This window comes from Mobula birostris, chromosome 9 (assembly GCF_030028105.1).
Source record: "Mobula birostris isolate sMobBir1 chromosome 9, sMobBir1.hap1, whole genome shotgun sequence".
Classification (NCBI taxonomy): Eukaryota; Metazoa; Chordata; class Chondrichthyes; order Myliobatiformes; family Myliobatidae; genus Mobula; species Mobula birostris.
This window is the reverse complement of record NC_092378.1, coordinates 45,046,435-45,062,385: the sequence shown is the minus strand read 5'-3', so window position 1 is coordinate 45,062,385 and position 15,951 is coordinate 45,046,435. Positions and strand designations below refer to the sequence as shown.

Here is a 15,951-nt window from a genome sequence, read left to right as displayed (position 1 = left end):
CCCAGGCACACAGCATCAGATACAGGTGAAGTTTTGAAGGACCGGGAGGTAGTTGGGGAGATGGTTGGGGGGAGGGGGGAGGTGCGCTGATATACAAGTTATGGAATGACAAGCTAATGAGCCTGTCATCAATGGTGGGAAGTTACTGGAGGGGATTCTGAGTAGCAGCATCTGGATAGATGAGGACTGGAGTGCTGGGGAACAAGAACTCGAGGGGGAAGGGGTAGAGACAGGTTTGCCGATCTTGATGGCAATGCGAGTTTGGGAAAGGAGGACAGGTCGGGAGTGTCGGATTTGGTGAGTTTCGATCCGCAGGCTTTTTTTGAGTTGAAAATTTGTTGCTCATGATTGTTTATTGAAAGTCTAAAACAGAGCACATGAAACTAAAGTAAAGAAATAAGAACAAAGACAAAGATAAGATGAGGATTTTTGCAGAAGCAAACACTTTTATATTTGAGGAAAGGCAAATTCCTGAGATAAGCGAGGGGCTATTAGAAGACACACAGGTATAACTTGTTTAATACGTAGCCAATGAAAAAATGAAAGATGATGAACAATTATGTAACTGTTATATCATTTTGCCACCAGTAGGTGGAGTCTAACACCACAGTTTGAAACATAAGAGTTAGAAATACTAATTATATGTTAGTGAAGCTACAAATTCAGTCTTGCTAGAAACTCATTAATTCAATTAATACCTTATTAAAAGCATGATGAGCAACTGATTCCAACAAGAGGAGAGGACAGATCGGAAGGACTGGAGAGCTGGTGAGGACACTTGATGCAGCTGATGTCACCCACTCTAGAGCAAATGTGAAGACTCCTCCTGAATCCAGCCCCTCTCTCCAACCCCTTACTGGTCCAGTAGCCAACTTTCACTTGGTGCTATTTGCCCATGTTGGCATTGTTTGTGTTGGCAGCCCAAGGCCAGCAGAAGATGTCTGGCAGGGCATTATGGCAACGTCTGCATCTCCAGGTACAGATGATCAGTGTCACAGTGAGAGGGACACTGTGTAATGAGGGGGTCTGGCCAAGGGACATGGACACATAAAGTTCTGGAGATGTAGAAATAAAATTACCACCCAGTTAGTTACAATTCAAAAGAATTAATTAATATTTAATATTATAGGAATTGTTAATGCTATCATTTTTGACAATTCATTGGATAATAGTGGCCTTGAAAAAAGATAAGATAGGTTCCAATTTTGGGAAACAATGTAAAAGAGAAATTGTTTTGGGTAACTGATTGCACAGTAACAATATTACACTACTACACTACTGTATTGTCCTGAATTTCTATTTATTTAGACAGCTAGGCCCTTACAGCCCTTCAAGCCATGTTGCCCAGCAACCCCAATTTAGCTCTATCTTAATCACAGGACAATTTTAACAACCAGTTAACCTACTTGGTATGTCTTTGGACTGTGGGAGGAATCTGGAGCACCTGACGAAAACCCCCATATTGCACAGGGGGGACATAGGGAGACTCCAAACTCCAAACTCTGGAATGGCCCGAGCTGAAATAACATTGTGCTAACTGCTGCGTTGTGATAGCGCCCAAACTCCAACATAGGCTTACCTGGTCAGAGTTTGGGAATAGTTTGAGACTCTTGTCATCAGAATAGCTTTGAGAACAGACTCAGCCTGCAGGAGATCCACTGTCTGACCAGTTATATGTAGTTACTGCCAGTCTGGTTCCTCACAGTAATTCAGCACTGGAATAGTCTTTAGGGTTTAACCTTGTGGTTGGTTTTCAAGAGGAGAGACCTGTGCATGCCTTGCAATTCACCCTCTTCCTCACTCCCTCTCTCTCCAGAGCCTACCAAGATCACCCTTGAGCCATCAAATATCGACATCACGATGGGAGAGAATGGCACCATGGAGTGCCATGCGTCCTATGACCCCACTCTTGACCTTGCTTTCATCTGGTCAACAAATGGCTACCCCATCGACTTTGACAAAGAGAAGGACTACATGGAATACCGAGTACTGGTGAGTGGCCGTAGTAATGACTGATATAATGCTTGTGGCTGTTGTAAACTATGGTCTGACAGTGTTTGGAACTCATTGGAACTGTGCTGAAAGGTTAAGTTGGTCTCTTTCTCTCTCTGGTACTGGGACATGGCCTGCTGTTGTTTCACATACTGAGGATTTCAGAGCTTCATTTTCCCTCCAGGATTTCTTCCATTGTTGTGACATGCGAAAGGCGGCCACCTAGCTCTCTGAGTCTGTGCCAGCTCTCGGAGCAATCCCATCAATCTCATTCCCTTACTTAGTTCCCTGTAACCTGTTCTCACTCCTTCCTGATTCTCCTAACACACACCATACACTAGGGGCAGGTTACAGTGAACATCTAACCAGCATCACTTGGGGAGAAAGCTCACACGGTCATGGGGGGGGGAGGGGTAGCAAATTTGGAATGTCCACCCAGGCAAAGCTGGAGGTTGGGATCAAACCCAGGTCTCTGCAGTTGTGAGAGAGCAGCACATCTCGTTGCACCACAATGATTGTGTGGCATTTAACTGTTTTATCTCTTCTTGACTTACTTGAACCTTCTGTTAGTCAGGATATGAGTATATCTACTGCCCTCCTAGTGTTCTGCATAATCTGGGTGGTTTATTGGCAGTCTCAGGCTCCAGCTTCTAAACCAGTTCCTGAAACTTCATTCTACTATTTAGTCAAAGACAGACTGTTTTCCCTTCCCAGGCAATGGTAATCTGAGAAACAAATTTGGGACAAAATCACTTGCAGTACTTTGTTTTGCCATCAGGGGGCAGCTGAACATCGCTTTTGAAAATGCCACATGACGTTGTATGACTGAGTACCGCTCCACTCCAATAGCTCTGCCTTTTCCGATCTACCTATATAAAAAAAATTTGGGTGGCTCCTGCCATGTGAAGCCCTTCCTTTGTGACACTTGCTCTTCCACAGGGTTACCCATCAGTTTTCTGATGGAAGGCATTTGAATGGTTTTGTAAACTCTACTTGCCTGAAATTTTGAGAGCCCAAAGGGAAAGGAGTTCCTTTGCCAAATTCAGCGAGCCTTAAGTTATTATTTGGACCCTGTGAAACATCTGCTTCCTGTATTTGATCTATATTGACCCTCTCTCTCTCTCTCTCTCTCTCTCTCTCTCTCTCTCTCTCGCTCACACACTCGCTCTCACACACTCGCTCGCTCTCTCACACGCTCGCTCTCTCTCTCTCTCACACACTCGCTCTCTCTCTCTCTCACACACACATTCACACTCTCACACTCTCACACAGCTTGGACACACACTTGATGGCCCTCACGAACATGCCAACACAGAAATGGCCTGAGGATCTCAACTGGTCAAGCAGCATTTCTGGCTATCAGAGGAATCATGGGACATGGGGAAAGAGCAGCCATGTTGTTATTGATTGGCAGGGCAGGATTGAAGGGACAAATTCCCTGTGTTTGCTCCTGTTTCCAACATAAACCCCTCTGAAGAAGTTAATTCCATTTGCTATTGTCATTTCTCCATTTGCTCTGTCTGTAGTGATGGGATGGGGAATTGAATCTGACATCATTCACACCTTTTCTTGTAACCATAAGACACTCAAGTTAGTCGTGTGTGCAAGATTACTGTTAAAAATGAGCTGTCCATGAACTGAAGACCATTCATAGAACTTAGAAAATTACAGCAGAATATTGGCCTTTCTGTCCACAATGTTGTCCCAACTTTTTAAGCTACTCAAAGATCAATCTAACCCTTCCCTCCTACATAAACTTCAATTTTGCTCTCATCCAACTGCCTACCTTAGAGTTTCTGAAATGTGCCCAATGTATCCGTCACTACCACCACCCTGGCAGGGCATTCAATGCACTACCATTCTCTGTGTAAAAAAAAACCTCTGACATCTCCCTCCCCCCCATACTTCCCTCATGTGGGCTTTAAAAGCAGGTTTTTAAGTAACTGAGGAAAATCTAGCTTATTGGAGAAGGGTAGACCTACCTACCCGAGCTCCTGTTGCTTCCGGATGCTGCTTTCCATGTTCGTCCATTGATAATGTCGGTCTGCATCAGTGGCGGGGAGAAACAAGGTTGACATTTCGGGTTGAAAACTCTTTATCAGAACTGGGAAGGAAAGGAACAGTCTGTTAATCTGCAGAGAGACCATTGGGATAAGCTGCAGACGGTGTTAGCTGGCTGACAAACGAACGGGGACAGTCGGAGAGTGAGAACATAGGCAAAAAATGTTGGAGTTGCAAAATGCAGAGCAGGAGGTTATGCCCAGCAGGTCAGGCTGGGAGTATTCTCTGCCCCCAGAGAACAGAAAGGAAAATGGAGAGAAAGCAAAAAAGAAATGGACCGACGTTATAGATGGACAACTGATACAGATTTTCAATGACAGGCAGATGTGGCGGCCAAGTCACTGGGTGTATTGAAATTGTAGGTTCTGGTTTCATAATAGGGTTAAGGGTTACAGGGAGAAGGCTAGAAGATGAGATTGAGGAGCGTAGCCAGCAACTGGGGTTAAATCCCACCTCTGTCTGTAAGGAGTTTGTGTGTTCTCCCTGAGAGTCCGTAAGTTTCCTCTGGGTGCTCCGGTTTCCCCCCTCATGCTAATAATGTGTGGGTCAGTAGGTTAATTGGTCACATGGGTATAACTGAGCAGCAGAGGCTCATGGGCTGGAAGGGCCTGTTACCCAATCTCAAAATTAAAGAAAATAAATTCAGTCATGATAGAATTGTGGAGCCAACTTGATGGGCTGGATGGCTTAATTCTGCTCCTGTATCCTGTGGTCTTAAGGACAGAAATTAAGCTAGCTAAAGTTGTAACATTTGGTATTGAGTTCAGAAGACTGCAGAGTGCTTAGATGTAGGATGAGTTGCTATTCCTTCAGCTGGTATTGAGTCTCATTGCAACAGTGCAGGAGGTTGCAGATCAGTAGGTGAAATAGAGAGTGGGAGGGGGGATTTGAAGTGGCCTTTTATGTTTGTGTTCGGTGCATTCTGCCCATAACCATCCATTTTCCCTGCCTATACAGAGTTTATCACGAAAACTGGTGAATGGGAAGGAAGAAAGTAATGTTGGAGGAGGCTGACTCCTCAAGATGATGTCTTGCTGAATACTGCTGCGTGTGGGTAGCTGCAGATCTTGCTGATTGCTTCAGGTCTTGCATTGTAGCAGTTTGCTGCTGACAAAGTTTTATTTTCCCTTTACTTTACTGACAGAGTGGAGAACCACTGTCAACTGACTATCAAATTTTCCAGAATTTCCCTGGTGGTGACATTTTGACTCTGGGTTGAAATTCTCTCAAGTGAGTCAGAGTTTACTGTCACTAACAGCGGAAAAGAAAAACCTGACATTTTGATAAATGAGAACATTTTCCCAACTGTTTGCCAGAAACTCCTGACATCTTGACAGAATCTTGAATTCCCTAACCTATCCATCACCAGTGGGTTCCTCCAATATTTTACAGTTGGCTAGAATTCTTGGGTTTTAGTTCCGCATTTGTGGACAGAATCTCCTTGGTGGTTTGTTGGGATCAGAATTTTTTGCAGTGGGGTCAAATTTCTTGACACTTTAAAATTATTTCAGTTTCTGATGTGTAAACACCTTCCCCGAATTGCATTTGGGCTGAAGGTTTGTGAAGGCTTCTCGTTCTGCAAAAGAGTAAATCTCAGTGCTGAGACAAGTGAATGTAGCGTAGTTCGGTGGGTCAGAGAGCTTGAAATTTCAACTTGAAAATGAGTTTCTGTCACTCCTGATGGATATTTTCCCCTCAGATGTTTTCTCCTTCTCCTAGTTACTGTGTAGATGCCAGGAGCTTTAAAATGGGTTACCTTGCAGGATAGAATGTGTACAGTGATGCACTTTCTGCTATTTACTTCAAAGTTCAAAGTAAATTTATTATCAAAGTACATATAGGAAGGAAAAAGAAAATTGCCTTTTTTTTAAAAACTCACAGGAGAGCATAGGCCATCAATTTTTTGCTGTTGATGTTTCTGTAGCAGGCAATTTTTCTTTTACGAGGTTGAGTTGCTAGCTTGACGCTCAACCCAGCACGGATGGAAAGCGTGCCTGGGGAGCCGGCTGGGTTCGAACTCGGGAGCCTTCGCTCCCATGTCCAGCGCTGATGCCACTACGCCACCAGCTGGCTATCAAAGTACATATATATCAGGTTAAGTAAACACATTAAGTGAATGAAAAATTGAGCCTTCTGATCATAGTTGCATGGACATTGCAAATAGCAAGCAGAATAAATTTCTCAAACTAAAAAATGTAACACAACAAATAAATGGAATTAAAAATTACTAAATATACAACCCTGAGATTAATTTTCTTGCGGGCATTACCAATAAATTCAATAACTGTAATAGAATCACTGAAAGACCGCGCCAACAGGTTGGACAACCAGTGTGCAAAAGACAAGAAACTGTGCAAATACAAAAAGAAAGAAATAATTATAATAAATAACTAAGCAATAAATATCAAGAACATGAAATAAAGAGTCCTTGAAAGTGAGTCCATAGGTTGTGGGTGCATTTCTGTCTCACAGTTCCAGAGATCCTCGTTCTGTCATTACCTAATGTGGACTGTGTGTGAGGGTCTTGTATGTTCTCCCTGTGACCAGGTGTGGTTTCCGCATTACTCTCATTTCCTCCCACATCTCAAAATGAAATGCTGGATGGCAGGTGAATTAGCTACCGCCAATGGCCTTGAGTATAGGAGGGTGGAAGGAGGATTGGGCAGGGTTGATCGGAGTGGAGAGGGAAAGCTCGTGTCAGTGGATGGTCAGTACAGATGTGGGACCTGTTTCCTTGCTGTAGAACACCATGACAATAGACTGCCAAGTCTAGTGAGCAGTGCAGTGGGCTCTGATTATTGGCAGTGTTAAGATCTTCTCTATACACAGGCAACTGTGGAGGCTAAGTCTTTATGTATATTTAAGACAAAGTTTGATAGATTCTTGATTGGCCAGGGCATGAAATGATACGGAGAGAAGGCAGGAGATTGGGGCTGAGAGGAAAATTGGATCAGCCACAATGAAATGGCAGAGCAGACTCGATGGGCCAAATGGCCTATTTCTGCTCCAATATCTTATGACCTATCCATAAGTAGTGATTGACATTGGGTAGAGTTATTGGATGTTTAGTTCAAGTTTTTGCCTGCATTTGCTTTGTAATTTTACAACTGAATTTCATGTTCATTGGTGTTTATAATATTCTATATTCTAATTTATTTGGAGGCAAATTCCTGTTACACTGCCACTTAGTGTCAAATGCAAAGCTCTGGATGCCAGGACAACAAATTGATTATCTTTGGCTTGAGGAATAAGAGCATCTCTCAGGGCACTTTCAGACTCTCACCCTTTGGAGAGGTAGCGGATGGAAAATGCTTGGATAGTCTCAGTAAGCAGGGATTCCTTGATACTTGGAGATTGTGTCAGTCAAAGTGCGTTATTGCACAGCAATATGCAGACTGTATAAAGCTAACCCTGGCACTAATGGAGCATGACTTCCAGTTTCAAAGGTCAAAGTAAATTTATTATCAAAGTGCATATATGACACCAGAGATAACCTCGAGATTCATTTTTTGTGGGTAGTCATAGTAAATGCAAAGAATACAACAGAATCAATGAAAGACCCACACACAACTGGATGGACATATAACCAGTGTACAAAACACAAAAAACTATGCAAATACAAAAAGAAAAGTAATAATAATGAATAAATAAGCAATAAATATCAAGAACATGGGACGAAGAGTCTTTGAAAGTGAGTCCATAGGTTGTGGGAACATTTCAATGATGGGGCAAGTGAAGTTGAGAAGAAGTTTTCCCCTTTTGGTCCAAGAGCCTGATGACTGAGGAGTAACAACTGTTCCTGAACCTGGTGGTGTGAGTCCTGAGGTTCCTGATAGCAGCACCGAGAAGAAAGCATGATCTCGGTGGTGGTGGTCCTTGATGATGGATGCGGCTTCCTGTGGCAACACTCAGTGTAGATGTGCTCAGTGATGGGGAGGGCTTTATTTGTGATGGACTGGGCCATATCCACCACATTTTGTAGGATTTTCCGCTCAAGGGCATTGGTGTTTCCGTACCAGGCTGTATTGTAGGCAGTCAATATACTCTCCACCACAATCTATAAATGTTAGTCGAAGTCATAGATGTCATGGCAAATCTTGGCTAACTCCAAAGGAAGCAGAGGCGCTGCTGTACTTTCTTGGTAATTGCACTTGTGTGCTGAGCCAGGATAAGTCCCCTAAAATTATAACACCGAGGAAATTAAAGTTGCTGATCCTCTCCTTCTCTGAGCCCCTGATAAGGCCTGACTCATGGACCTCCAGTTCCTCCTCTTAAAGCCAATCATCAGCTCCTTGGTCTTGCTGAGATTGAGTAAGAGGTTGTTGTTATGGTACCACTTAGCCAAAGGTATTGAGGCAGAGGTCTTGAAGCTTATTGATTAGTATTGAACACTGAATTGTAGCTGATAAAGAGCATTCTTGCTATCTAGCTGTTCCATGGTTGAGTGAAGAGCCAATGAGATGGCATCTGCTGTTGGCCTGTTATGACCGTAAGCAAATTGGAATGGATCTAAGTCACTTCTGAGGCAGGAAATGATAAGTTTCAACACCAGCCTCTCAAAACTCTTCATCGCACTGGATGTAAATGCTACTTGAGGCAGGTTACCACATTCTTCTTAGGCACAGGTTTATTTGAAGCTGGCTTAAAGCAGATTGGTACCTCTGATTAGATATCTCAGTGGACAGCCAGTTGATCGGCCAGGTACCCCACCCTCCTGAAGAATGCTCTCGCGTCAGCCTCAGAGATTGAAATCACCTTCTCTTACTTACCCCTGGAACAGCGACCCACTAAGGATCACCAGGCCGTTGTTTCCCACACCATTACCAACCTTATTGACCCTGGGAATCTCCCATCCACTGCCACCAACCTCACAGTTCCCGCAGCCCGCACCTCCTGTTTCTACCTCCTACCCAAGATCCACAAACCAGCTTGTCCAGGTAGACCCATTGTTTCAGCTTGTTCCTGCTGCCACTGAACACATATCGGCATACCTTGACTCTGTTTTATTCCCCCGGTTCAGTCCCTTCCCACCTGTTTGACACTTCACAGGCTCTGGATCTTTTCAATGATTTCAGGTTCCCTGGCCCCCATCATCTTATTTTTACTATGCATGTCCAGTCCCTATACACCTCCATCCCCCATCAGGAAGGCCTCAAAACTCTCTGTTTTTGTTTCTGGACAACAGACCTAACCAGTTCCCCTCCACCACCACTCTGCTCTGCCTAGCAGAACTTGTCCTCACTCTAGATAATTTCTCCTTTGGCTTCTCCCTCTTCCTTCAGACAAAAGGGGTAGCCATGGACACTTACATGGGTGCCAGCTATGCCTGCCTGTTTGTTGGCTACGTGGAACAATCTACGTTCCAAGCCTACACTGGTGACCGTCCCGCCTTTTTCCTACGCTACATCGACGACTGCATTGGTACTTCTTCTTGCACCCTTGCTGAACACATTGACTTCATCCACTTTGCCTCTAACTTCTACCCTGCCCTCAAATTTACCTGGTCCATTTCTGACACCTCTCTCCGCTTTCTCGATCTTACTGTCTCTATCTCTGGAGACTGATGTCTGTTATAAACCCACAGACTCGTACAGCTACCTGGACTATACCTCAGCCCACCCTGTTACCTGTAAAAACGCCAACCCCTTCTCTCAATTCCTCCGTCTCTGCCGCACTTGCTCTCAAGATGAGGCTTTTCATTCCAGAACAAAGGAGATGTCCTCCTTTTTCAAAGAAAGGGGCTTCCCTTCCTCCCCCATCAATGCTGCCCTCAACTGCATCTCTTCCATTTCACGTCTGCTCTGACCCCATCCTCCCGCCACCACACCAGGTGTAGGGTTCCTCTTGTCCTCGGCTACCACCCCACCAGCTTCCGCGTCCAGCACATAATTCTCCAAAAGTTCCTCCCCCTCCAACTGAATCCCACCACCATTCCCTCCCCCTGCTACTTCCTGCTTTCTGTAGGGATTGCTCCCTATGCTAGTCCCTTGTCCATTCATCCCTCCCCCTGATCTCCCTCCTGGCACTTACCCTTGCAAGCAGAACCTGTGCAACACCTGCCCCTACCCCTCCTCCTTTACTACCATTCAGGGCCCAAAACAGTCCTTCCAGGTGAGATTGCTTTGCCAAGCACCTACGCTCCGTCCACCAGAAAAAGCAGGATCTCCCAGTGGCCACACACTTTAATTCTACTTCCCTTTCCCATTCCGATATGTCCATCCATGGCCTCCTCCATTGTCGTGATGTGGCCACACTTAGGTTAGAGGAACAACAGCTTATATTCCATTTGGGTAGCCTTCAACCTGATGGCATGAACATCAATTTCTTAATCTTCTGGTAATGCTCCCTGTTTTACCATTTCCTATCCCTTTGTCCCTCTCTCACCTTATCTCCTTGCCTATCCATTGCCTCCCTCTGGTGTTCCTGCCCCCTTTTCTTTCTTCCATGGCCTTCTGTCTCTTCAATCAATCAACTTCCCAGCTCTTTACTTCATCCCTCCCCTTTCAGGTTTCACCTATCACCTTCTGCTCTCCTTTTCCCTCCCCCCACCTATTAACTCTACTCCGCAGCTTTTATGAGGGGTTTCGGCCCAAAACGTCGACGGTTCTTTTTTCCATAGATACTGCCTGGATGTTGAGTTCCTCCAGCACTTTCTATGTGTTGCTTGGATCACAGCATCTGCAGATTTTCTCTTCCTTGTTTCGGCCACTGGTGGTACGAATACCGTGGTCTCAGAGCTCTCTTGGTAAATAGAATTGATCATTAGGTGTTCAAAGTCAGGAGAACAAGAATATGACAAACCCACTATATCAGAGCACCACCGGAAGTTTATAATGAAACACACACCACCACCTTTTGCCTTTTTCAAATCATTCTGTGTATTTAAAAAAAAGAATCATCTCAAAAGGGACTCGAGGAGCAACTATTTCACACGGGTGCTGGGAGAGTATATGGAATGAGTGGAAGTGGTTGAGGCAGGGATAATATTTTCATTTCGGAAGCACTGGGTAGTTACATGCAGGGGCAGGACTTGGAGTGATTTGGGCTGAAAGTTGGACACGGGCACTGCAGTTGGCATGGTCTGGTTGGGCTGAGATAGATTTCATACCTATGTTGCTCCTGATTCCTCTCCTAGCCCGTCCTGCCACCTCCTGCAACCTTTCTATGCTTTTTAAACGGAAGAATCACATCACGAAAAGATGAATTTTGTTTGGAGAGACGAAAGAGTCCTGGTGCAGAATTTTGACCCAAGATGTTGACAATTCCTTCTCCTCTTCAGATGCTGCTCGGCCCACAGATTTCCTCCAGCAGATTGTTTGTTGCTGAACTTTGTTTGTCTTCTTTTGTGTGGTAGAGCCACACAGCACAGAAACTGGCCTTTAGGTCCACAGTCTGACTGACCATCAACATCCCATCTATGTTGATCCTATACGAATCTTATTTTTATTCCCCATACATTTCTATCTGCTCCCCTCCCCAATGCCCAATTTGCATGCCAGTTAAGCTAGTTACCTGCATTTCTTTAGGATGTGACAGGCAAGCAGAGTGTGTAGAGGAAACCCACGTGATCGCAGGGAGAACATGAACCTGGGTCATCGGAGCAGTAAGGCAGCAGTTTAATGGAGTTAATTTTCAGGATCAGATCATCCTTCTATCTTTCCAGAATTGTAACATGTCCTGTCCAGAATTGCAACTTGTCAACTATTAGATTTTGGTCACATTTTTTGACTCCTCCTCTTTCAACTGCAAATTACCTTGTATTTGACTTATAGAAGACCTCTTTCATCAGCCATGGCTTGCCAACGTTCATCCTGGGTTGATTGATTACAAAATACAACATAATTCTAAGATCATTGAACTGCTGCAGTCTGACAGAGTAGGTTATTGTGATGCAGCAGAGCACTGAATGTCATCCCCTTCTATCACAGCTGAATTTGTGAGGATCTAACAAAAGTTGGAACTGGTGTGTTCATTCATGCAATGTCAGGAAGGTGTGTTATTGTTTTGACATGTGCTTCTTATCCCCTTAGGTGATTCATTGGTCTTAAAAAAAGACACTAACCTTGTGCAGGTCTTCCGAATAAATTCCTATTATTTGGCCACTGTTGAGTGCTTTTCATGAAAATCAAGAAAATCTGCAGTTGCTGGAAATCTGAAATTGAAGCAAAAAGAGCTGGATGCACTCAACAGGCCAGTTAATGTTTCAGGATGGATAGGATAAAGGGAATACCTCTCATAGGGAGAGGCCAGAGTTGAGGGGGGTTTAAGTTGTGGAGGTCATATGGTTAGTGGATTAATGAGGGCAGTTAGTGATTTACAACTTTTACATTCCTTTGCTTGTATTTTCAAGCAAAGGAGGGCACGTGGGCACGTGACCAAGTGGTTAGGGCATTGGACTAGCGACCTGAAGGTCGTGAGTTCGAGCCCCAGCCGAGGCAATGTGTTGTGTCCTTGAGCAAGGCACTTAACCACACATTGCTCTGCGACAACACTGGTGCCAAGCTGTATGGGTCCTAATGCCCTTCTCTTGGACAACATTGGTGTCGTGGAGAGGGGAGACTTGCAGCATGGGCAACTGCTGGTCTTCCATACAACCTTGCTCAGGCCTGCGCCCTGGACAGTGAAGACTTTCCAGGCGCAGATCCATGGTCTCGCAAGACTAACGGATGCCTTTAATTTAATTCTCACTTTCTAACTACTCACACTTTATCCCATTTTGTTTACCTTGTCTTTCTCTAACTACCCTCAGTTACTTGTTGATCAGATGACCTCTGCAGCCACTACACCCCATGCTCTCTTAATCACCTTTGTTCTCTCGATCCATCCCTCACCCTGCCTACAATTTCAAATCAACTTGTTTTTTCTCTTTCCCAGTTCTAATGAAGGGTCTTAGACCTGAATTACCTGCTCTGTTTCTCCTTCCACAGCCACTGCCTGGTCTGCTGAGCTTTTCCCATATTTTCTGCTTTTGCTTGAGTGAGTTTTATTTTGCCCTGAAATGCCACTTTCAACTGATCTTCCATTTCACGAGTCACGTACCAAGATTGTAGGATAAGGAGTTTGATGAATTCCATTGGAGGGTGACATGATGGACATCATAGGAGCTGAACGATCCTGTTTTTTATGTCAATCCCCACAGGAAGGAGGCGGTGGAGAACTGTTCTTCAAAAACGCACAGTTGAGGCACTCGGGGAGATACACCTGCACTGCGCAAACAAACGTCGACAGCACCTCGGCCTCCGCAGACCTGATTGTCAGAGGTAGGAAAATATTCTGGCTGAAATAATGCATGACGGAGCAGCATCTGCATTGTAAAGCCTCGTTTAGGAGTAGATATTTAAATATTTCTGGAGTAGGAACTGCTTGGCTATGGGAAAACAACGATTTTCTATTCTGAAAGTGATGTAAAACATCAGTTGTTGAGATTAAGATAAACAGACATAACCTCATCATGTTGGAAGTTAAGTCATTGTCCATGTGTCCAGGAGATGATCCCACCACTATAAACCATGGTCTTAGGTCTTGCCAGCTCTAGACTGTAATAAGCTTTACACTCATCAAAGTGTATCGCCTCTTCTGTATTATTGTTTGCAATTAGTTCAGGACCTGTTATGGAACAACAACTGTCATTCAACACATGGGCTGCAGCTGTATTTCAAGATGGTGTTTGTCATTTGGTATTCAAGCTGTTTCCTACTTTAAAGTGATGAATTAATGTGATTTGGTTTTATGATGCACTGCATCAGTGCATCAGTTGGGGTTTGTCATTTGCCTTTGAAACTGTTTCCTACTTTAAAGCAATACTGTGATTTGGCTTTACTGATGAATGGAAAATTAAAAGATTTAACTCGAGTGGATTTGTTGTAAGTTAGAGAGTCCTACAGCAAGGAAACAAACCCTGCAGCTGGCTAAATTAGCACTGACCATCAACACTGACTTACACTAATCCTTTGCCAAACTCATTTTATTCTTCCCACATACCTATCAACTCCCCAAAATTTCGCCGCTCACAGAACTTCCTTTAGCCAACTCATTCAGTTTCTTAAACACAAGAGATTCTGCAGATGCTGGAAATCCAGAGCAATGCACACAAAATGCTGGAGGAACTCAGCAGGTCAGGCAGCATCTATGGAGGGTTCCTGACGAAGGGCTTTGGCCTGAAATGCTGACTGTTTATTCCTCTCCATAGATACTGCCTGACCTCTAAGTTTCTCTAGCATTTCGTGTGTTGCTTGTCAGTTTCTCTTCATGTCAAGTCTGTCTAGATTGGAATGAGCATTAATATTGCAGCCACAGAGGTGAGCAGAAGTTCAGAATTTTATGTTCTTTCACGATATAGAAGGAAGCCATCTGGCTAATCAAATCACTACTCGTCTGAGAATATTTCCACAGTCCTATACCCCTACATAATCCCCTGTAAACTATTGTTTGTCGCATATCCATCAATTCTATGTTCTTTCATTGCCCGTCAACCATCAAGAAAATTTGCAGACACCAGTTGACTAACCTGTAGGTATTTGGATGTGGGAGGAAGCCAGGCAGCTTGGGGAAAACCGAAGTTGTCATAGGGAGATTGTGCAAATTTCACATAGACAGCACCAGAGGTTGCAATTGAACCCATGTTGTCAGGGCTGTTGGGCAGCAGTTCATCTGTCCCATGCTTAATCCACATCTCCTCTTCTATAGTTCATTTATCATCCTATTGTCGGTCTTTTAAAACAAAAAAAATGAAAATGCTGCAAGTACTTAGAACCTCTCACAGGTCAGGCAGCATCTGCAGAAAGAGTAGAGTCAATATTTCAGGCCAAAGATATTATGATGAAGTTTCTTCAACCTGAAGCATGAACTCTGCTTCCCTTCCCACTGCTAACACCTTGAGCTGCTAAGTAGATCCACCATTTTCTGTTTTTTTTTTAAATGATTTCCAGCATCTGCAGTTTTATTCTTACTTTTAATGATCACTGGTCTTGTTGGTTAGTGAATTTCACTAACCATTCCACTTCATTTATAATACTTCTCAAACTTTATTAAAAATTTAAGACATCTGTAGCAGGGGTCAAAGTTTTGCAACGGATCACTTCCAACCATTGTGAAGATCTCCTGTCCAGTCGGAACTGTTGACCATGATCTTTGCCACCTTTCCACTGTTGCAGCCCTCACCCTCCCCCCGCTCCACTGTCTCTCCAGAAGAACTCCCAAGTGGCTGAGTGTGCCGAAAGCCGTCCCAGCTGGTAAACTCAACCAGAACACACAAACTCCACCTTGTACTTGAACTGAAAATATTATTTTAAATGAACGATTGTTGACGAGGCTTTCAGAATAGCTCGACTGAATAATCCTGTGAGAAATTGTTGGATAAATAGGCAATTGAGATGGTATTACAAATATTTTTTGCGTTTTATATGACAAGAAAGGCAGAGGCCAGTTTGCTTATCCATCTGATAAATAGTGGGAACTTCAGCAGAACTGTTATTCTTTCATTTGTGTGTTTGTGTTTTTTAAGATTATGAGTATCCTGTAGATAACTGCAAGTGGCAATGTAATATTAGTTGTTAGAAACTGTTTTCCTTGAAGTAGCACTTGGCAGTATGACCTCTCCCGTAAATAACCATGTAGGCTGATTATAATACACAAGTTAATGAAAGTTGAAAATCCTATGCAATCTTGTGAAATCTTTAAACTAAGTATCCTTGCTACTGAGAGAGTGTGAGGAAAATTCACTGGAGTGTCCTGGGATGTGGGTCTGTCACATGAGCGAAGTGAAGGAAGTACACATATGAAAGAAAGCTAGTCTTTTGGAAAAGGGGAAGTTTCTGAATATCCAACAGTGGAGTTTTATTCGGAGTCCACTCACCTTGGGTCATTAATGGTACTCACTGTCATCCCACTACTAAAACT

At 43.8% G+C, this 15,951-nt stretch overlaps 1 protein-coding gene across 2 annotated transcripts in view; it reads left to right on the top strand.

The window, feature by feature from the left end:
• LOC140202725 (contactin-1-like) overlaps positions 1-15,951 on the top strand; it is a 525,313-nt gene that overhangs the window by 197,708 nt on the left and 311,654 nt on the right. For both annotated transcript variants that reach the window (XM_072267960.1, XM_072267961.1), the window contains exons 13-14: positions 1,817-1,992; positions 13,193-13,313. In XM_072267960.1, the coding sequence (XP_072124061.1) occupies positions 1,817-1,992; positions 13,193-13,313 (297 nt within the window). The remainder of the gene's footprint in view (positions 1-1,816; positions 1,993-13,192; positions 13,314-15,951) is intronic.